General features: G+C 45.8%; 1 protein-coding gene across 1 annotated transcript; it reads left to right on the top strand.

Moving 5' to 3' along the window:
* The first annotated feature begins 1836 nt into the window (after positions 1–1836).
* ZC3HAV1L (ZC3HAV1 like) lies at positions 1837–10837 on the top strand. The gene is made up of 4 exons (XM_081146659.1): positions 1837–4464; positions 5597–5732; positions 8162–8420; positions 9673–10837. The coding sequence occupies exons 1-4, from the start codon at positions 4094–4096 to the stop codon at positions 9807–9809; spliced, it is 903 nt and encodes a 300-aa protein (XP_081002785.1). The 5' UTR covers positions 1837–4093; the 3' UTR covers positions 9810–10837.
* The last annotated feature ends 12162 nt before the right edge of the window (positions 10838–22999 follow it).

A 22999-nucleotide genomic window follows, 5' to 3' on the forward strand; every position in this document is an offset into this window, starting at 1 on the left:
CCATTAACTGCTGCCAGGGATCTTTCTAAAACACCCATCCTATAAGGTTGGCCAGGCACCGCTTTAAGTTTAGGGATCAAGCAATGAGCAAGACATGCCCGATCGGGCGTGGCTCAGCCATTGAGCATCGACCTAGGATCCAAGCAATCAGGGTTCGATTCCCGGTCAGGGCACATGCCCGGGTTGCGGGCTAGGCAGTGATCAATGACTCATCATTGATGTTTCTATCTCCCACTCCTTTCCTCTCTGTGAAATCAATATATTAAAAAAAAAAAGCAATGAGCAAGACAAATGAGATTCCTGTTTTCACGCACCTGCTTTCTAAAAATACATAAGTAAACGACTAGAAAAATTACCAGTGGTCAGTTCTATGTGGGGACTGGGAAGCTGCTTGAGATTGGGAGGTCAGGAAAGGCCTTCCTGAAGAGAAGACTTGAACTTCTAAGCTCTGGGTTAAATGACAAAACAGATGTCTTTAGATTGGTGGAAAGGATTCTAGGTAGGATCATATCACACACACACACACACACACACACACACACACACACACACACACGTCAACCGATATTCCTCAAGTGCCTTCCCAAAGTCTTCAGTATACAGTGTAAGTCCAAGCTTGGTAGAGTGGCAGGTAAGTTATTCTGGCATCTGGCCAGTTGCTTTCCTCTAGTTTTTTTTTTTTAATCATCTGAATATTTTTTCCATTGCTTTTCAAAGAGCATGGAAGAGAAACATCATCGATGTGAGAGAGACACATTGACTGGTTGCCTCCTGCACCAGCCTTGACTAGGGCCAGGGATCGAGCCTGCCACCAACGCACATGCCCAGAATCGAACCTGGAACCCTTCAGTCTGCAGGATGACACTCGAACCATTGAGCCAAACCGGCCAGGGCCGCCTTCTAGTTTCTTTACATGACATTAACTCACTCAATCCTCAGAACCACCCTGTAAAATAGCAATTAGGCTGGTTGAATTCTGGGGCTATGTTTTCCTCATCTGTCTACCAGGTCACTTTGGCAGTTGGCTCAATAAATATTCATTAAATGAGCAGGGTGTTAGGTAGCAAGGATAGTTGCTTAACAAATGTATAGGTCTAGATCCACGCTGTCCACAGAAATAAGCCACATAGGTAATTTACAATTTTCTCATAGCTACATTAGAGAAGTAAAGAAGCAGATGAAATTGTAATAACATTTAAAATATATATCTATCTTTATTGATTTCAGAGAGGAAGGGAGAGGGGGAGAGAGGTAGAAACATCGATGATGAGAGTCACTGATCGGCTGCCTCCTGCACACCCCCGACGGGATGGAGCCCACAACCCGGGCATGTGCCCTGACAGAATCAAACCGAGATCTCCTGGATCCTAGGTCAATGCTCAACCGCTGAGCCACGCCCTGCTGGGCTTATTTAAATATCAATTTAACATTATTAACAAAGTTATTAATGAGCTATTTTGCATTCTTTTCATTCTAAATCTTCAAATTCCAGTGTGTGTATTTCACACATCACATCGCAATTTTGACTGGTCCACATTTCAAGCTGCTTGCAGCTGGCTAGTGGCTACCTCGTCAGAGAATCTCCCTGTGCTGACTACCTAAGGCCACCCACCCTGCACCTTCTACCACATGACAGAACATGAGAGAGACAGGACAGCTGTGGACCAGCTCTGACAAAAGATTGCTCACATTCCTGTATACCTGTGGGAATTTAGGATTAATTCCCTGAGAAGCCAGGTGCCATAGACCCCTCGGAAACTCCGCTTCTTACCTGCACATGAACTTTCCCATCTGCTGCCCACAGCCAATCCACTTTTTTTTTTTAATAACAAAAGTTTATTCTTAAATGTACAACTGGCTCCAAGGCAACACTTCATTCTTGAAAGGTTAAGGTCAGTGGCTCGCAGGTAGGTTAAATAGCCATCTTACAGGGTGAATAAAGAAAAATGGAATTTATTTACGGAAAGGGGATGGGGGATGGGGGACATCCAAAGGGAAGGCCTACACAGCACTGAGCCAAAGGGTACTGGGTCCATGATGGCAGCAAAAATATATTTAGGAAGGTGAGACAAGGAAGGTGCATAGAAGAGGTAACAGGAGAGCCTGGCTGGGCTGCTTTGGCTCACCGAGAAGTCAGAGAAAAAGGGACCCTGGAGACAGGTTCAAGGGATAAGCCTGGACGAACTGCCCATTGCTCCCATGGTTGCAAGTCTCGTGGGGTTCCCCTCAGAGGGATGAAGGGGGATGGAGATGGCACTGGCGTGCTCTCCTGGTGGGGAGTGTGCACTAGGTCCTTTGTCTTGAGCATATTTCTCTCTCTTGCAGGCAGAAATCTTAGGGCAGGTCTGGGGAGTGTCTCAATAGAATATTCGTCAGTTTCCAGGTGTGCTCTTTCAATGTCGTGGCCTCCACTGATTGTTGGTCCGTGCCAGGACGGGGTCATTAGTCAACGTAGCTGGTCCTGAGGCAGCCACAGAGTCACTTGTCTGGTCTTGCTGCTTTTCTGGGCCTGGAGCTGAAATGCATCTGAGGCCTAGATGTTATCTTTAGGGAGGAAAGGTGGGGAGGGGCAAACTGCATGACCAGCGCATGACCAGGGAAGGACAGGTTACCCTGGGGACAAGGTTCTTGTTTTCCCAGTTTTGCCCCTTGCTAGGCATCCAGGGCTTCCTGCCCTGGTGAGTTCTGTACCTGAGTTTCTACACCTGGGGTTCTGTACCTGGCCCATCGTCCTTGCTCTGCTCATGTTCGTCTAACAAATCTAGTTATGGGTGGCAAGAGATATTATGACAGGGACTACAGATGTTCAAACAGGGATGGAATTGAGGGTCACCTATTGCCCCAGGCACAAGAAATAACTCACTTTTGGCCAGATTTATTAATTCCACCTGTGGCAGGAGGGGGGCGCTTTCCTGGTGGCCTCAGCTTTCAGCTCAAGTTTCTTAGGCTCCCCTTTTGGCTTCTGCTTGAATGCCTTCTCCTCGCCGGCTCCTTGGGCTGCCTTCTTGGGCTGCTTCTGGCCGCCTTCACTGTCAGACACGGTGCCCGCCGTCCCTTCCCCAGGAGCAGACACTTCTTCCTTCAGTTAGACCCCTTCCCCTTCTCCCGTCCCTTTGTCTATAGCTAATATCCTTTCAGACCGGCTTACATCTTGCTCCCCACATCTGACATACGAAAACGCTTGCAAGCCCTGGCCCCCCCTTACTCAGTTGGTTAGAGTATGGTCCTAAGCCAAGGTTGTGGGTTCGATCTCCATCAGGGCGCATACAAGAAGCAATCAATGAATGCATAAAGACATGGAACAACAAGTCCATGTTTCTCTCTCTCAAAAAAAAAAAAAAAAATCAAAACAAAACAACAAAAACAAAGTCTTGTGAAACTCCAGCAGTACAGACACATTGCCCTTCCTACCTAGCATGCCGCTGGTGGTTTAGACTTCATGCTCCAACACTGGTCTTATGTTTTTGCAACCAAGGGCCTAATAAACCTTTTCTTTTATTTATTTTTATTTTAAAATCTGCACCCTCGGGAGAATATTTTTTTCCAGAGAGAGTGGAAAGGAGGGAGAGAGAGAAACAGCCATGCGTCACATCCAATTGGTCGTCTCCCACGCGTGCCCAACGGGGGCTGGGGACCGAGTCTGCAACGGAGGGCCGTGCCCCGTGGCTGGAATCGCACCAGGGACCCTCAGTCCTCGGGCCCACGCCCCAACCACTGCGTCACACCCGCTGGGTCATCACCCTTTCTTTTAGAAAGGCTTCCGTCCTGGAAGTTAAATGTTTTTGTGTAACTCACTTTACCCACTTCATCTTCGCGGCCCTTGCCAGTCTCTCCAATCCTCATTTGCTCGCGTGTCGCGACCCCCGACCGCACCAGTCCCCGAGGCAGGGGCTCCCCGGATCCGCGCCCCGCAGGCGCACGCGCTCGGCGAGGACGGTCCCTGCGGGCGCGCGCCCGGGGGGCTCCGGGGGCGCACGGCCGCCGCCCTTGGCCAGACGGCGCGGGGTGCGGGTGCGGAGTCGCGGACGTGACTGGGCGGAGCCCGCGGGCCGCGGCTGCGGGGCGGGGCGGGGCGCGCAGCGAGCCCGCGGCCATGGCGGAGCCCACCGTGTGCTCCTTCCTCACCAAGGTGCTGTGCGCCAACGGCGGCCGCATGTTCCTGCAGGACCTGCGCGCCCACGTGGAGCTCTCGGAGGCCCGGCTGCGGGACGTGCTGCGCCAGGCGGGGCCCGACCGCTTTCTGCTGCAGGAGGTGGAGATGAAGGAGGGCCCCTGGGACGCCGAGGCCGAGGTGGCGGCCGGCGCGGGCGGCGCGGGCGGCGGCGGCCCCTTGGCCTGGAGGGTGGTGGCCGTGTCCTCCGCGCGCCTCTGCGCCCGCTACCAGCGCGGCGAGTGCCAGGCTTGCGACCAGCTGCACTTCTGCCGCCGCCACATGCAGGGCAAGTGCCCGAACCGCGACTGCTGGTGAGGCGCCGCGGGGGCGGGGCGGCGGGGGCGCGGGCGCCGCGCGCGGGCCACGGGCTGCGGGCCTGGCCGGTCGGGCTGGGAGCGGGACCCAGAACAGATGAAAAAGGGGGGTCGGGTGCCCCGGGGCCGGCGACCCCCTCAGGGAGGGCGGGAGGGAGGCCTGGGGAAGGGGCCCCGCGCGTCCTCGGGGAGGCCTGCCCTGCGCTCCCAGCCCCAGCGCTGCGCCGGGTTCCATCGCCGCCCCCGCTCCCGCCCCCGGTGCCCCACGGCCAGGCCGCGGTAAAGCAGGATTGGGACTTTGGAGTTCATACCCCAGGGGTCCTCTGCGGGGCATTTGCGGATCCCATCGGATCCTTGGCCCCTTGATGCAGAGATTGCCTCTTCCCACATAAACACAAGCTTTCCCGAAGGCAGTCCTGCCTGTGCGCTCTGGGTTTAGAAAGACCGGTGGAGTCCGACCCCCAGGAAGGAAATGGAGGGGTGGATGATTTGGGAGAGGTCGCCTGAGGCTGCCTTGGTTTACTCAAGCTCCCCAAAGCGGGGATGGGGGGCAGCTTTCTTTTTAACGTTGGTGGCCTGTCGAGTGGGCAGCTGTCTGGGGTGGAGAAGGCAAGTGCAGTCACCTGCAAAACAGGTGGCCACCTTCTGTCCAGGCAGGTGACCGGGGAGGGGGGCACCCTTGGCTTTACAGCATCTTCATTGAAAATGAAAATGACCCTGGGAGGGGAGTTGCTCGACCCAGTTTTCTTTTTTTAAAATATGTTTTTGTTGATTTTTAGAGGGAGAGGGATAGAGAGAGAGGGGAACATCAGTGAGAGAGAAAAATCGTCTGTCCAGTGCCTCCTGCACGCCCTCTGCTAGGAATTGAACCCGCAACCCCGGGCATGTGCCCTGACCAGGAGTCGAACCAGCAACCTCTTGGTTCATGGATTGCCGCTCAACCGCTGAGCCACACCACCCGGCTCAACCCGGTTTTCTTATTACCGGAGCTTATTAGGCGGTGGTACCTGGGGTTCCTGGCAAATTGTTTATTAACATCACGTGCAAGCTGAAAGTGGCCCTAGGCAAAGATTTGGGCAGACTGTTCTTTTCTTCACCTGGGCTTCTGATCCAGAGCTTTGTGTTGTAGGTCTACCTGCACCCTCTCCCACGATATCCACACACCCGTCAACATCCAAGTTCTGAAAAACCATGGGATTTTTGGCCTCAATGAGGCCCAGCTTCGGATTCTGCTGCTACAGAATGACCCCTGCCTTTTACCAGAGGTGAGTCAGCAAGGAGTCACCCTCATATTGTCTGCCCCTGAAAGAAGTCAGGGGACAGCAGGACAGCCTAAGGTGTAGGGGGGTGGGGTGGTGACCTTTCTGGAGTCTCTTATGATTTTACTGGACTTTGATACACAGGAAGTGATGGACCCCGTGGTACAGAAATAATAGAGGTTACTGGTTTTTTGAGTGCTTACTAAATGCTAAGCAATTTATATGCCTTAGTTCATTAATAATCTGCTCGAATTTTATAGGTGTGGAAACTGAGTCTCAGATTAAATAACTTGCCTAAGGTCACATAATAAATGGTAGAGTTGAATTTACATCTATGAAGCCTGTGTTTTGTGAATTGCCTATTTATTCTTTTGCCCATTTTTTTAATGGAGACATTTGTCTTTTCTTGTTAATATATATGATGTCTAATGATAAAAATTTCTTTTCTGGTCATATTTGTTACAAGTATTTCCCCCATTTACACTTTTTGGGGACTTAGATATTTATTTTAATTGCTTTGAAACAATTTAGTTTCAAATGCTTAAAAAGTACCCATTATAACTGCTATAATGGTGAAGTTAGTATGTTTGTGTCTGTTTAGCTGGACACAAAAATTTTTTAAAAATAAAATAGTTGGAATCCCAGCCCTGGCCAGGTAGCTTGGTTGGTTGGATCATCGCCTCCCATGTGCCAAGGTTTCAGGTTCCATCCCCTGTCAGGGCATATGCAAGAGTCAACCAATTAATACATAAATGGGTAGAACAGCAGGTCGATGTTCCTCTCTCTCAAATTAATATATAATTAAAAAAATAAGTTGGAATCCCAAAATAAAATTTAATAAGAGACCACTAACTATTAAAAGTAGAGTTTTCTAATCTGGCACAGTGATTCTATCACACTCCCAAGTTGCCAGAAGAGGGGTGAGAAGAAGGGAGGGGTTGGGAAAGGGAGAGTGGTTCATAATTTTGGTCCCATCTTAACTCTAAGAGATTGCAGGGTCTAGAAGGAAGGAAGGTCCCAAGGCTAGGGCCTTTGGCTCAGATGGCAGAGGCTGCCCTCAAGGCGGCAGTTTGTACCCACAGGCAGCACCTGAGTCAGCCTTAGGAGCCAGGTTTCTTCTTGGCATCCGTCTCCTTTGTCATTTCTTCACGTTTTGAGGCCAGGTTTGGTATGTCAGGAGCCAGGTACATTCCAGCCATGGTGCCAAGAGGTACACACTGTCTTATCTTTTTTGTGTATGAGGTTAAGATCTATTAGTGGTTTCGGGGCTGACAGCCTGACCCATCATTATAGAGGTCCCCACCGGGAGGGTCTTGGTTTGCGTGGGACAGACCCGGTTTACATTAGTTGCCCTAATGTAATTATTAATAGTGCTCCCTAAAAAAATGCCCTTGTCTGGCCGATAAATGATCTGTTCACACCACCTGTCTAGGTTGGTTTCCCTGGAGGCAGAACCTGACAGAGGGATTTAGGTGTGCGTGATTTCTTGAAGGAGGGCTCCTTGCAAAAACTTTGTAAGGTAAAAAAAAGAGGGAAGCAGGTTAGAGGGAAGGAAAAGCTACAAGCAAGGCAAAGTCAGGCCCTAACTTGATTCATGACAGGGCTCTGGAACAGAAAGTACACTGAAGAATTGGTCTAGCCTTGAGGCAAGTGTCCGGCCTTTAGTAACTGCGGAGAATTCCCTCAATGGCTACAGGCTTGGGGAAAGGGGGGCAGGTCAACCGGGGGTCAAAGTCAGAGAATGGTCGCTGTGTGTTAGTAGCACTGGGGGAGATCTGGAGGGAGTACTGTGACACTACCCATCCGCCTTTCACCCAGTGATTTTTTTGTTTGTTAATCGTCACCTGAGGATATCTATTTTTTTCCATTGCTTTTCAGAGAGCGAGTAGGAGGGATGGGGGATGAGAGAAATAGATCGATGTGAGAGAGACACATCGAATGGTTGCCTCCCACACTTGCCCGGACTGGGGGCAGGGATCGAACCCACAACTGAGGTACGTGCCCATGACTAGGAATCGAACCTGAGACCCTTTGGTGCACAGACCAATGCTCTAACCACTTAGCCACACTGGCCAGGGCTCACCCAATGATTTTTTTTTTTTTTTAAATATGTCTTTATTGATTTCAGAGAGAGGAAGAGAGAGGGAGAGGGAGGGATGGAAACATCAATGATGAGAGAGTCATTGATCGGATGTGAGCCCGCAACCCGGGCATGTGCCCTGACCAGGAATCGAACCCCGATCGCCTGGATCCTAGGTCGATGCTCAACCGCTGAGCCACGCCCGGCCGGGCTCACCCAATGATTTTAACAGCCTTTGATAACCAGAAGTTGCCAGTTAGAAAATCTGTCCTTTTTATTATTATTATTATTATTATTGGCTTAAAAAAATACAGTGCAAACCAATGTTTTCAGTGTTGCCTCATTTCTCTGCCAGGTCTGTTTGTGCTACAACAAAGGTGAAGCCCTGTATGGTTACTGCATCCTCAAGGACAAATGCAACAAGTTTCATGTGTGCAAGTCCTTTGTCAGGGGCGAGTGCAGGCTTCCGAAATGCAAACGGTCGCATCAGCTCATTCATCCGTCATCCTTGAAACTGCTGGAGGACCAGGGGCTGAATATTTCCAGTGTTGTTAATTTCCAGATAATCTCCACCTACAGGCACGAGAAGCTGCACAAGGTGCTTGAAAATAAAGGTGAGACTGCCAGAGGGCGGCAAAGCTCCATCACTGATGTAGTTTTGACCTGAAAGTGAGTCTGGGGAGAAAGCACTTCATGTGTTTAGTGCTCCTTGGGGAGTTGGGGGTCAGGAAGTAGGTAGACCGGTCTTAGCTTCATTAGGAAAACAGAGGAGGGAGGTGGGCCAGTGACTAGGAAGGTAAGGGTAATGTGGGATGGTTTTCTTTTATTAAACTGAATGAAAGCTTCTTTCTTTTTTAATTGTTAGGAAATTTTAACCACATCGCAGAAAAATTTGGATGATAGAGTAGAAATAAAAATTGCATATGACTTTACTCATTTTAATGCACAGTAATTGTTACCATTTACTTGGAAGCCCTTCTATTTTGTTGCTATACAAAGATTAGTCCAGTTGTGGTTAAAGTGTATTGGTTTAGCCTCTTAAATTGTCACTTTATACAATGTCATAACCATCTTCCCATTTCGCTGCTTAGTGTGTCACTGTTTAACGTTTATAAAGTGTGATTTGGTGTTCTTTTCATTATAGTACATTCACGTTACTTATTCTAGTAGATTTGCCTATAGCTGAAAATCAGTTTCACTGGGTGAAGGCTCAGGAGAATTGTTGATGGGAAAACCAGATAATCAAATTAGAGTCTCTAAGCTTTTACTATGGACTTTTCTTATGTTGGGGTGGTAGTGGCCGACTTCATGGGCAGGTGGTGTGAGGGTAGGGAGGGCTCTGCATATACCAGTGTTGGAGGCTATCTAGGGAACCCTGAATGGTGGCAGGGACCTTCTACTCTCAATTATGTGTAGGGCCTGTCGTTATTTTCTTTTTCTTTTTTTTTAAATATATCTTTATTGATTTCAGAGAGAGGAAAGGAGAGGGAGAGAGAGACAGAAACATCAATGATGAGAGAGTCATTGGATCGAGCCCACAACCCAGGCATGTGCCCTGACCGGGAATCGAACCCTGATCACCTGGATCCCAGGTTGACGCTCAACCGCTGAGCCACGCCCGGCCGGGCTCTGTCGTTATTTTCACCTGTTCTTGTTTAGTGGCTCTCGCCTAACTATAAAATAGTTTTTTTCTGTTTTCTCTGTGTGTGTGTGTAATATATTTTAAATCCAAAAGACCCAGACTCTCCAAATCCATAGTTTTGTCTGAGATGTGATGTGCTGGACTGATGCTCCCAATAGAAAATGCGATTTAGAAATGATAAAAGGATGTCTTAGGAAACCTTACCTTTTTCCACTTTCTTTTAGATAACTCAGCTGCTTCTGCTGAGCATCCGCAGGGCCTTGAGAAACAAGGAGGGCCCACTCCTGGGGCTGCAGAAGCCCGTGCCCTGGCTCCTGCTCCCGCCCAGTTGGCCAAGAAGCCATGCGCAGGTAAACCGTAGAGGACGCCTGTCTGTGAAGTAAGAAGAGGCTTGTCCAACTGGAAGGTCTGAAAACAAAGCTGCTGTTGAGCTTTGATTTGTAACCCTTCATTCATTGAATTAGTTCTTTAAAATACCTACCTCACAGGGTGTTGTGAGAATGGAAGAAGATGGGAAACGAGACATTGTCAGATTTCGAGGACAAGATTGGGGATGTGGCTGGACACTGAGCAGGCAAAGAGGCTAGCACCTGAGTGCAGATGGGCTCAGTGCCGGGCAGGCCCTGGAGGTGGCAGCTCCTGCCTGCGGTTCCTGAGCTTCCCCCCGCTGCTGGCCGAGCTCTTAAAAAGGCTGGTGTCTGCTGACTTGCTCTGTGACCCAGCCACATGTTTTTCTGTGCCTATATTTACAGTTCGAGTACATAAACTGCATATTCTGATTTTTATTCTTTCCACTTAATATGCCATAAGCATCTTCCCATATTTGTGCACATTTATCATGCATAATCATTTTTATGCACAGATAGCACGAATATATCCTAGTTTACTTACCTGTTTTCCTTATTCTGGGATATTTTGATTTTAACGAATTTTGCGTATGACTTAAAATCCACACAATATTGAATTTTTAAACTTAGTCTTTTGCTTAGCTTATTGTTAAAATGATACTGTCTTTTGATTTGTATTTCTTTAAATTTACATGCAAGTGAGTATTTTCTGTGTCTGTAGGTCTTTATTTTGTGCATTTTGCATGTGCCCTTTAATGACTGGGGCATGTGATTACCTCCTCTGTGCCCATGGGGGATCACCTTTAGTTAGGCTTCTTAATTTTTATAAAAGGATGTCAACCATACTGTGCTCATATAATATCCAACTCTTGTGGCGATATCCTCAGGCAACACAGAGAGTGCATAACTTTTGGGTGCTCACCAGAGATTTCTACCTCACTTCTACTCTGCTGTTAGGAAACTTTGAGCATAGCCCAGTTGCTGTGGTTTGATGGATGTGTAGTTCATCCATTCCTCAAAATTGTATCCATTCTTTTTTTTTTTTTTTAAATATGTCTTTATTGATTTCAGAGGGAGGAAGGGAGAGGGAGAGAGAAAGGGAAAGAGAGAGAGAAACATCAGTGATGAGAGAGTCATTGATCGGCTGCCTCCTGCACTCCCCCGACTAGGGATCGAGCCCGCAACCCCGGCATATGCCCTGACCAGGAATCAAGCCTTGATCTCCTGGATCACAGGTCGATGCTCAACTGCTGAGCCAAGCTGGTCGGGCTGTATCCATTCTTTTATGGATCAGGATGGAGCATCAGATGTCTATATACCTCACCCGTTTCCTGTTGACTTTCCCTTCCTCTCCTCTCTCTTCCCCCACCCAGACGTCTTCATTGATCGATGCTGAGATGTTTGGTTCTTTGTTTTAATCAAAGGGTATCACAGAGGAGCAGCTTTATGGAATCCTCCCCCATGTTTGCTGTCGTAACATCCCTGAATGTCCGTGTGTAAAGTGTTTCTAGAAATAGTTAACTGTCCTTCGGTAACATGATGTTTGAGAAATAAGGGCAAGGTAGTGAGCTTTTCATAAAGCTAACTTTATTTAATTTAGAAAAATTTTTATCATGAAATTCTGTCTTATCTGTTGGGGAAGGTGTCCAAAAAATGTCCCTTGTAAAGGGAGAAATTGCTGCGTTTGCTCCTAACGGACAGTAAAAGTCACGCAACTTTTGTTCATCTTTTCACCTTGGTTGTCAACAATGGTGTTTCTGAAAGCCCTTGCATCCTGCGTCTCGCGTTTCTTTTTTCCTAGTTCTGATTTCTCTTGGTGCTAATTTTATAAAAAAATTATTTTTACATTTTATTATCATCATTTACATGATATCCTTTTGCTACATATAGTTTTGTTGTAAGCCATCTTCAGTCCTTAATGGAAGTGGTATAGTATATAAATGCATATCCTTTACATTAAGAGACCTGGTAGACTTTTATATTATTGTGTTTCTTTTATACATCTTACATTTACGTGTTTATATATGAAGTTATTGACCCTCTGTAATCTTTGTTGCAATATTTTATTCAATTCTATAATATTCCATTTTTTAAAAGTATGTTTTCATTGATTTTAGAGAGTAGGGGGGAGAGAGAGAGAGAGAGAGATATCGGTGAGAGACATTGATCAGCTGCCTCCTGCACGCCCCCCATTTGGGATCTAGCCCGCAACCTGGGCATGTGCCCTGACTGGGAATCGAACTGGGAACCTCCTGGTTCATGGGTCTACACTCAACCACTGAGCCACGCTGGTCGGGCAAATATTCCATTTTGATCTTAATCCTTTGGTATTCATACTGTAGAAATATTTTATGTGATCATACCTGTCTTTTTTATTTTCATGTGATGATCAGCTGTTACAGAGTTACCACTTTGGACTTGGAGATCAGCTTTCTTTGGCCATTTATCGGGGCTTATAACATCTGTAGGCCCCACAAATTCATCGTATCCTAAAAATCAAAGGGTTACCTTTTCTCCAGACTCTGCCTCCCTTTGTTATTTTATTTTGGAGTGTCGCCACCTAGTGACTGAAGCCAAAAACCTGCCAGTTGTCCTAACACTTTTCTTGTTGCCAGTGTCAGATTGGTTACCGGGTGTTGGAGATTTTTCCCCCTCAAAAACCTTTCAAATTTTTATGCTTTTCTGCTCCTTTTTTCCCATTCCCTACACTGTTTCAAACCCTCATCACCTCATACAGAACTCGGTGATTTTCAAGTCACGTCTTGTGAGTTTTTTGTGGGAGTTGCTAGGGGACTCCCCTTCAATGCTGGTAGCCCCGTTTTAATTTCTAATAGACCTTTGTGGATTTCATTGATCTCCTTACCACCCTTCTCTCTGCCTTCCCTTCTGCTGCCTGGTTGATCTTCTGAAATCCAGTCCCAATCATACTGCATTTTCCTGCTGTCACCTTTATTGGTCCCCATCACGTAGGGTAGGGGTCATAAATTCGGGTGGCTCCAGGGCCCAGAAAGGTGAGTTGGTGGATGAAGTGAGCTGGATGTGAGAGGAGTGGGGGAAAGGAAGCGCTGTGGCAAATTGTCCCATCGAAAGGGGGCAGCTGCCTCTCGTTTCCATGTGGGGAAATGTGGTCCAGTTTGTCATATTGTCCAGTTCGACAAAAGAAGCCAGAAATCCAGATATTTATGAGAAAAAAAATTAAAAAAAAAATTTTTTAGTGTATCTTTATTGATTTCAGAGAGAGGAAGGGAAAAGGGGAGAGAGAAACATCAATGATGAGAGAGTCATTGATCAGCTGCCCCCTGTATGTCCCCAGGTGGGATTGAGCCTGCAACCCGGGCATGTGCCCCGACCGGGAGTCAACCTGTGATGTGGATCCTAGGTCGATGCTCAACCGCCGAGCCCCACCCGGCCGGGCTATGAGATATTTTATGACTTTTGAATATTGAGTTTTCATAATGCAGAGCAATATCGTGTGTACTGACCTACTTGCGGTTTTTGGAATGGGCCGTTTGATCTTGGGACTGTGTTTGTAAGTTCGCTTCCTCTATATCGCTCCTCTTCCCTCCACCTGCCTTAAAACCTGGTAAAGTGAGATTCTTTACAGTGCGAGCTAACCTTTCCTGGCCCCGAGAGAGTTCTCGAATCTGTAGCATAGCACTTACTTCCTCACATTAGTGCCTTGTGTTTTCATTCCTTAGCTTTGAGCAAAAACTTTATTCTTCTCAGCAATTCTAGCACTTGGTAGTTAGATGTTTTTTGGCATATAACGAGTTAAGCTCAGCATTTGAATCCATTGGGTCAGTCTCATATTGGTCTACACTGTTTTTTTTTCTTCTCACATATATGTTTTTAATATTCAAAACAATCTTTTTCCCCCTAAGAAATGTGTGATACAAGGTAAACATCTTTTTAATGCTTCAGTTTGAATTGTCTAGGTCTGGAATGAACACTTTAAGAAAATATTTCTTTTAGTGAATTGCCTTTGTTCTAACAGTGTTATTAGGAGGCCCGTTTGTTTTTTCTAAAATCATAGCTGCAAAAATATCTTTCTTACGTATCTCTATTTTGCGTTAAATAAAATTGTGATAAAAATATATTTTTTGATACTGCTTCATTAAAACAAATGCTATCTACTTAAATACCATCTATTGTTTGTTAGAAGCTTTTGGTAGGAATTGGTATCTTTTGATATAATCATATAATTTGTATCATTTAAGCCACCCAATATGATTATATTAATGGTTTTTACTACATTAAAACATCCTTAAATTTTGAGTAAACTCTACTTGATTATGGCATATTCTTTTGATATATTGTCGCCCAATTGGTAACTTTTAAGTGTATACATCTATACATTTATAAATAAAATTCATTTATATTTTATGTGTGTGTATAGTAATTTTTTGTTTTCTTTGCTATATACTCAAAGTATTTTTTTCTGAGTGCTTTTTTGAGTTTTTGTAAATTGATTTATAATGTCATTTTTATTTTTTCCAGCTTTATTGACATATAATAGACATATACCATGTGGGTGTGCAAGGCTATGATTCGATGCATGAATGCTTGCGAAATGATCACCACAATAAGGTTAGTTAGCACATCCATCACCTCACATTCATTATTATGTTAACATTACTGTGTTATTGGATCATTGAATTACACTCTCTGGTATTATTTAGGAATACTTTTCCAAATATTTTTTTTTTGAAAAATAATAACCTATCATTGTGGGAATTTTGGAGAATACTCTTTTGGAGTGTATTAAGAGGTAAGTAATTATCCATACTACTACTGTGCAGAGACAATCACTGTTGATACTTTAGGATATCTTTTTCAGTCATTTTTTTCATGCACATATTCTATTTTTCCCCCCAGCTTCTATTTCTATTTATTTTATTATTTATTTTTTTATTTTGTTTATTTCAGAGAGAGGAAGGGAGAGGGAGCGAGATAGAAATGTCAACGATGAGAGTCGTCATTGATCGGCTGCCTCCTGCTTGCCCCTGCTGGGGGTCGAGCCCACAACCTGGGCATGTGCCCTGACCGGGAATTGAACCTCGATGCTCAACTGCTGAGCCATGCTGGCTGGACCACGTAATCTTAAATATTGAGGGTATACCATATATACAACTTCATATTACACTGTTTTAGGTTGATAACATTTTGTAAGCATTTTCCTACAAAATTGAAAGCATTCCTAATTATACTTGATGGTTGTGTTATGTTTTTTATGTATCATTTATTTCATCACAGCCCTATTGTTGGATATTTATTGTTTACTATATTTTGGTACATAAATCTGTGTCTGCATTTCTTATTATTTTCTTAGAATAGATTTCTAGATGTGAATATACTGTTCCAGAGATAAGAATATTTTAATAATAAAAAAATACTTCAAGTCAGGCCAGTGTGGTTCAGTGGTTGAGTGTCGACCTATGAACTAGGAAGTCATGGTTTAATCCCTGGTCAGGGCACATCCCGGGGTTTCAGGCTCGATCCCCAGTGGCGGGCGGGGCAGGAGGCAGATGATCAATGATGTTTCTCTCACCGATGTTTCTATCTCTCTCTCCCTCTCCCTTCCTCTCTCTGAAATCAATAAAAGATATATATAAAAACTATACATATATATTTCAAAATTGTCTACCAGAGTGGCTGGACCATTGGCACACTCAGCAGCTTGGGGTAGCCGCTCTTCAACAGCATGTGCTATAGGCTTGTTCTGAGGGAAGGGACAGGGTACCTTTTGTTCCTAAACAGTTCTTCTGGGCATATATTTAGAAAAATACATTGGTACTAATTGCTGCTTAATTACACATTAAAGGCTATATTTTAATCTATTATGCAATGCCATGATTATGTTGTGTGCAGTTTTATCTTTACTGAGATTTCCTTTTTGCTTGACATTTGCATGGTCAGTTTGTGTGTGTGTGTGTGAACTGATCATGCATTTATCTAACAAGGGTAGAATTTTATTCTCATGGTGCCTCAGAGGTGTTCACTCTCAGATGTTTATCTCCCAGATGCATTTTTGTTTTATCCAGAAGTGAAACTGCCTCCCTCTAGCACACACGGCAGGCTCTCAGTTCAGTGAAGTGTCTGCTAACCTGAGTTGACTGTGTCTGCTTTCAAGTTTTGGAGGCGCTACTCTGTCCAAGGAAAACTTGAAAATGCCTCAGACAAACCTTCCTTTGGCTCATGATCTTCTCCAGGCCCCTCAAATCACACCAGAAAACAGACAGATGTTCCTTAAAGCGTTTTCCTCATTTGCTCTCTCGGCTCCATATGTTCATGTTGCTCCCTCTGGTCTCTCCAGGTGTTGGGGTTCCTGACACCTGAGTCTTGCTTTCTGAAACAATGTTCTAGCTGGGCTCCTTTTGATCCCTACATCTCCAGCCATAGCCCCTGCTCCCACTTTAACCCCATTCCTCACACTGAGCCTATCAGCTGAGATGGGAAGGAATTTCCCAAGAGGCTGCGTTCCTGGGCGCCCCATCACTCACCTAGCTGGCCGAGATGTGACAGGAGACTGCCGGCTCCATGGGCACATCGCTCTGTGTTAGTTACCTGGGTGATGGAGCCCGGCACAGTCCCCACCAGCACCCTCTTCTTCCCCTCCAGGACTCTGTAGAGAATCCAGTGAGTGTCCAGGCTGCTCCAAGTCAGAGATCAGCACCAATCGGGGCTCACGCATAATGTAAAGATATCATCAAGATAGGTTAGGGTTTGCTGCAACCAAAACTACCATCAAACCTCATGACATACCAACAGAGATTTACTTTTCACTTGTGTTCATCATGGTCAGTTTCAGTTCCTGTCCCATGTCCTTTTTACTGTGGGGCCCAGGTTGACAGAGTAGCCCCCATCGGGACCAGTGCTGGTATCCGGGTAGGAAGAAACTCCAAGCTGGGTCTTACAGGGTTTACTGTCATTGCATTGGCAAAGCAAATCATGTGGCCACCCTGTGCACAACAGGGCAGGGACATACAATCCTACACCGGGGGTATGGCAGGTCACATGGCCAAGCCTAATGTCAATGGGCAGGGATGAGTATGTGCCCTCAGGCGGTAAATATTGTTAATTGTATAACACAGTCACCCACAGGGGCAGCCTTCCTTGTGCTGCTGGGGGCGGGGCGGGGCGCAGTTCCCTTTAAGGATGCTGGAGAATTTCTGACATTGGCATAATTTTACTTTACCAAGATGTGCTAAACACGGCCAGTGCTGACAACGGAGGCAGACGGAGATGCTGCAGAGTTCTGGTTCTGGCCAGCAGCTGCAGGGCCCAGCTCAGCAGAGCGCCTGGCTCAGGCAAGGCTTGGCCGTGGGGCAGAGTGGCTGTGTCCTTCAGGCCGAGGCGTGGCTTAGGCTCCGGTGACCGACGGTCCCTGTGTGCCCAGGGCTGAGGGGTTTCCTAGAACAGCAGCAGGGCAGTTGGTCACCCTACTTTAGGTGCTCTTTGTGTTGCTTCTTTTCAATGATGGCTTCTTGTGAAGCCCGGTGGGGAGGCAGGTTGACGCATTGTGTAAGCATTTATAACTCCTGACCGAGTCAGCAAGGCCTGGGAAGGCGTGTGTGTGCAAGCCCATACCTTTCTCGGTAAAGAAAAGCTCATCCTGTGGGAATGGATATTGCTTATGGTTCATCCAATGAGGAATTGATGCTAGTTGTAAACTACCACAGGCTAGCAAACCGAAACAGAGTTGCCCTATAAAAAACCATAATGTGGTGATGGTTGATGCCACCCCACGCCTCTGGACTCTTTTTGCTTCTAAAGATAACAGGGCAGGGACAACTGGCAGATAGCTGGCCAAGATCTTGAGACACCACGCATTCGGAACCGCTGAATGTCAAAGGTTTACCAGCAAAAGGACTTCATCACGGACCCGGGCACTGTCCCCTCCCCCAAGCCCTCCTGTGATCACCAGCTTTGTGATAACATCCTGACCCACCCTCTGCCCTGACCCTCCGTGGGCACCGGCCGCTGCCACTCAGTTTATGGAGGAAGGTGCCCACTTCCGTGGACTTCCAGCCACCTCATTCCCGACTCTGTCCCCTGGTCTGCCTGGCCCTGCCATCGTTCTGTGGCAAGAAGGAAAATAGTGGCTGAGTTTCAGAGGCGTACTTCTGCTGCTACACGTTCTCCAGATAAGACGGTGGTTCTGTCCATTTCTCACCACTCACTCCACTCGGGGTTGGTGAGTAACAGAACCTTGAACTACTCCCGTTGACGGTGTGCTCACTACTGCCATCCTGTCAACTTGCATGAGGACTGCTGTTCCAGCTCTGAGAGCCAGGGAAGTTAGGTCAGCCCTTGCGGGGGCCTGATCCAGCCGCGTGGGTTACACTCCAGGAGCCCCCATAGGCGTGGCTGCCAGGAGGCCAAACGAAGACATCAGTCAGCTTGTAGGCACTGTTCCCTTTTTTGTCTCTGAGAAGAGGTTTATATTTGCCCTATAAAGTCTGTATCTTTGACAGACGAAAGGCTTGTATCTGCTGTCCAAACTTTTCGTTAAGCCTCTGGGTATTTGGCTCATTTAGAAGTCAGAGCTTATCTCTCCACCTCCCCTAAGTATACGTCAAAACTAACTGTACAAGCTGGAGATGACAAAGTCCATTTTCTCATATTTGGGAATTGCTGTTTTTTTGCCTGACCTTGGAGGATTGGTGCGTATTAAACATAGTAAGTTTTATTTTTTTCTGTCCTGTGGCTTCTCTGTCAAGCTGCTTTTGATCTATAAACAAATATGTAAGTGCATTAGAGGTGTCCGTTATTGGTAGAACATGTTCTGAATAAACTTTTCTGTAATTTGAATAGTCCCAATGTAAATAACCTATTTAATCATAAATATATATCATGTATAAACATGTATATATGTAACATGTTTTATACGACATATATAAACTGACATAGACCTCTCTCTGTATATGTAACGTATTATATGGAGAGGTCAGGCATCTTTATTCCTCCCTCTTCTTTATCTCTCCCCTCTCAATTGTCTTCCCTTCTCACTCCCAATAGGCTAAAAACTACCTGTTCACAACTTTGCTCACCTGTCAACTCCTTCGTTTTTTGGCTCTATGTTGACTGCATGTCTCTGTGTCCAGTTTTAAGAAGTTTTGGGTGAGAAGGAGGCAAGTAGCCAGAGTAAATTCAAATGCCTGAAGCCAAGTCCACGTTCCTTTCTCCTGATGGGTGCAACACTCTGATCCTGGGGCCTAGGCCTCCTTCCTGACCTTGGGCTTTTGACTTTTGTTCAGACTAGTGGGTGCTGGTCAACTCCTGTCAGTGGTTTTTCCTGCTAATCTTGACTCTGCTCATGCATCACACAGCTGTGCTAGAGTTCCTGCATCCAAGGCAAGCAGTGTTTGGTTTAAAATGTAGATTTTGTTTTTATTCAGGTATGCCGAGGCCGCCAGATCAGGAGAAAAAGACAGTGTACCACTCACAGTTCCTGAGAGGAGGGGACAAGACACACCACACAGAGCCACGAGAAAGAACACCAAGGCCAGTCACAGGCAGAGGCAGAGAAAGGAGAGAGAGGGAGGGAGATGGAGAGACAGAGAAACGGGTGGATGAGTAGGTTAAGGAGGTTTATGGTTGGTTAGTTTGAGTAACGACATTGGGCCCTCGGGTGTAGGGGTTGCCTCCAGTTGTCTGATGCTTAGCTCTGGGGTGATGGGGCGGAAGGATAATGTCAGAGCAAAAAAAGCAGGAGGTCGGGGGATATGGGCTCTGGGTTGGTTAGCTTGTATACTACTCAAAGGAGAGTAGGGACAGGAGGGGGAGGAGGTGCTTTTCTCTCTCTAGGAGTCTTAGGAACCCTCCAACCCTGGGAGGGGCAATCCCTCTCTAGTCTACAAGGCCCCAGATGTCAAAATTTTAGGTATAGAAACTAAAAAACATGGTAATACAGTATTTTAAACACCTTCAGTCCTTCACAGGCAAGACTTGGCATGAGTCATCCACCCAAATCCAGCATCGGGTGATATAAAGGTAGTCACTTGGCTCTGGACTTGTTGCCTGGTCATCCATAATAATAGCATATCACCCTTAATGCACCAGTACTGTAGATGGCATCTATAATGAAAAATGGCCCAATACTCTACCCCTCCCTATATCCATGCTCTTTGCCATGTTGACTTTCTAGCTCCTCCAGTCAAGAGGGAGTTTCTTCCCCCATCCCTTGATTCTGGGCAGCGCATGTGACTTGTTTTGATGAACAGAATACAAGGAAGTGATGGTCTAGGATTTCAGAGGCCTTGGACACTTCCATTCATTCTCTTGGAACCCCCCTATAAAGAAGCCTAGACTAGCCTGCTGTAGGGTGAGACGACCTGGAGGAGAGTCTCCTTGGCCCAGCTGAGGCCATTCTAGACCAGCCTCTAGCCTGCTCTTCCCCAAACAAGCGAGAGAGCTCAGCCAACATTAGCAGAGCTGCCTCCTGGCCCTGCAGTTGACCATCAATGCATGAGTGAGTCCATCCAAGACCAGAACAACTGCCCAGTTGACCTGCAGATCTGTGAGCAATGATGAATGCTCTGCTGTAGCCTTCCTGTGAGTTCGTTTGCTTTTCTAAATGGGTAGATATATTTTAGATGTGCTTTTTGTTACATATATATTTTTTTGTTAAAAGTGCCAAGGAGAAAAGTCTGAGATGTCCTAAATTAAATTACAGAGGGTGGACGGAAGAGACAAGGGGTTATTCAGTTAACAGCTGCAGTGCAAAACCAATAAAAACAGCTCACACTCTTCAGTGTGTGTTGGAGTTATTAAATTAAGTCCAGGTGGCTGGCTATTTCTGAGATGATCTAGAAAGAGAGAATAGCCAGCCCACCGAACCCCAGGAGCCTCCACTTCTTGTTTACCAACCCTGCTGCACCTATCCCACAACTAACCCCGCTCCCCTCCTCCCAGCCATCCCATTTGTCTATAGCCAGCTAATTAAATCCTTTCAGACTGGCTTACATTCCCCCCCCCCCCCAAAAAAAAAAAACTGTTGCAAAACTCCAGGACTAAGGACAAAGGACATGGCTGTCTTTCCTGCTAGCCTTGCTGCTGGTGGTTTAGACTTGGCACCCCAAGACCTGTCTTCTTTCTGCCAGCAATGGGCCAATAAACCCCTTCAGATGTGGAAGTTAAACTTTTGTTTAACAAAAATATGTAGAACTATATTTTCAGAAATGCTTTATTTTTTTACAGTAGGAATTTGAGGAAGTACTAGACTAGGAGCTTAATCAGGGTGGTAATAGAAGAGCATTTTCTAGCACTGGAAACAAAAAGTAAGCCAAGCCTGAAATTCAAAAGAAATATCCACTCGGACAGGGGGCCTGAAGGCTGACTCATATACTGCTGGAGGAAAAGTGTATTAGAAGACAAGTTGGCAATATTATAAAAGGACTTAAAAATACATACACATGCTCTTTGATCTACTAATTCCAGTTTTAGAAGTTTATCATGTGATGATAAAAGATGGGCAGAGGAATTTACCTACAAAGCTGTTCACATTCGTTGGGGTCCTGGCAAGAAGCAGATGGTATGCTTAACCTGGGTAAGTGTGGAGAATGTAATGAAGGACTGTTTATAAAGGCCTGGGTGGGGTTCAGGGGAACCAGACAATGGCCTAGTGCTTGGACTGGCAGTGAAGGGGACACCCTGTCACCCTAAGCCTGAAGGTGCAAGCGGGAAGGAGCTATTGCAGGAACCCAGCAGAGAGCCTCCCTGGGAGGTTCCTAGCCTAGAAGAGAACCTCCTACCAGATGCCTCCAAGGACTTATGCTCAAGGACACAGCCAAGTGGTAGTGCTTCAGGGAGGGAGCTGGGGGAATAAATACCCTTGTCCCTGTCTTTTCCCATTATCAGATTTCTTGCTGGTGCCCCCACCCACTGGCCAAACCCACAGGAAGCCAGAGAGGGTAGAAGCCCCATGATTCATTCTTGCAAAGGTCAGCTTCCTGGAGCAAACAGCAGGGACCACGGGCTAATAAACATATAGAGCACAATGTTTGATGTAGCATTGTTTATAAAAGTAAAATATTGGGAACCACCCAAGTGTCCCATGTAAGGGAATTTGCTGAACAACTTAGGATAGGTTAATATCTTGAAATACAATGCCACCATGAAAAAGAATGTTTTGGCAATATTTAAAAGTTGAAAAGATAAATTTATATGTATTGTTGAGTGAAAAAAAAATTTAGGTATATTCAGATCCCAGTTTCTACCCGTATTGTATGTGTGTGTGTATGTGTGCGCATTTATGCATTGAGAGTACCTGGAAGAACATATGATCTAATGTTAACAGTGCTGCTTTTGAGGTGATGAGATTACAGATAATTTTAATATTCATAACTTTGCTTTTCTGTACAGTCTGCTTTTCTTACAATGGAAAGTAAATTAAGGTTCTTTTTAGGAAAATGAGAAATATGGCACGATCCCAAACTAATTCTGTGAGTTAAATAGGTGCTAATCTTAACACTAAAAAGGAAAAAAAATTTTTTTTTTAATTCTCACCCAAGGACATCTTTTCCACTGCTTTTCAGAGAGAGAGGGAGGGAGGGAGGGAGGGAGGGGGAGGGAGAGAGAGAGAAACATTGATGTGAGAGAGAGACACCGATAGGTTGCCTCCTGCACGTGCCACAACTGGGGCTGGGGTTCAGGCCTGCAACCATGGTATGTGCCCTTGGCCGGAATTGAACCCGGGACCCTTCAGTCCATGGGCTGATGCTCTAACCGCTGAGCGAAATTCGCTAGGGCAAAAGGAAAATTTCTTTTTTCTTCTCATTTTATTTAAAATTTTTTTAAAAAAAATTATCTTGTTGAAAGTATTACAGATGTCCCTTTCAAAAGGAAAATTTCTTTAAAAATTCTGTTAGAAGCCAATTTCATTTTTGAGCATAGTTACAAAATTCTTAAATAAAATTCCGGCAAAGAATTGAGCAATAGTAATTATCACTGTATACAATTAGATGTAAGTTACACTGCTGAGTGACTCACCCAATTCAATTATTTCCATGCAACATTATGAAGTAGGCATTAACGTTTCCATTTTTAAGTGAGGAGACCCTGGCTCAGAAAAATCATGTCCAAAATTTCATGGCTATTAAATGGTGAAACAATATTCAAAGTCAGGTCTGTCTTCCTCTAAACCCAATGTTCTCAACCACACCATGACAATACAGATTTATAGAACAGCTCCATCATCGCAGAA

The sequence above is a fragment of the Miniopterus schreibersii genome (assembly GCF_964146895.1).
Source record: "Miniopterus schreibersii genome assembly, chromosome: 9".
Lineage (NCBI taxonomy): Eukaryota > Metazoa > Chordata > Mammalia > Chiroptera > Miniopteridae > Miniopterus > Miniopterus schreibersii.

Bases quoted from the DNA above. Each gene is read 5' to 3' on its own strand.
- ZC3HAV1L (XM_081146659.1), top strand. From the start codon at position 4,094: ATGGCGGAGCCCACCGTGTGCTCCTTCCTCACCAAGGTGCTGTGCGCC. The intron at 4,465-5,596 runs GTGAGGCGCCGC...TTTGTGTTGTAG, and splicing joins TGCCCGAACCGCGACTGCTG to GTCTACCTGCACCCTCTCCC. The intron at 8,421-9,672 runs GTGAGACTGCCA...ACTTTCTTTTAG, and splicing joins CAAGGTGCTTGAAAATAAAG to ATAACTCAGCTGCTTCTGCT.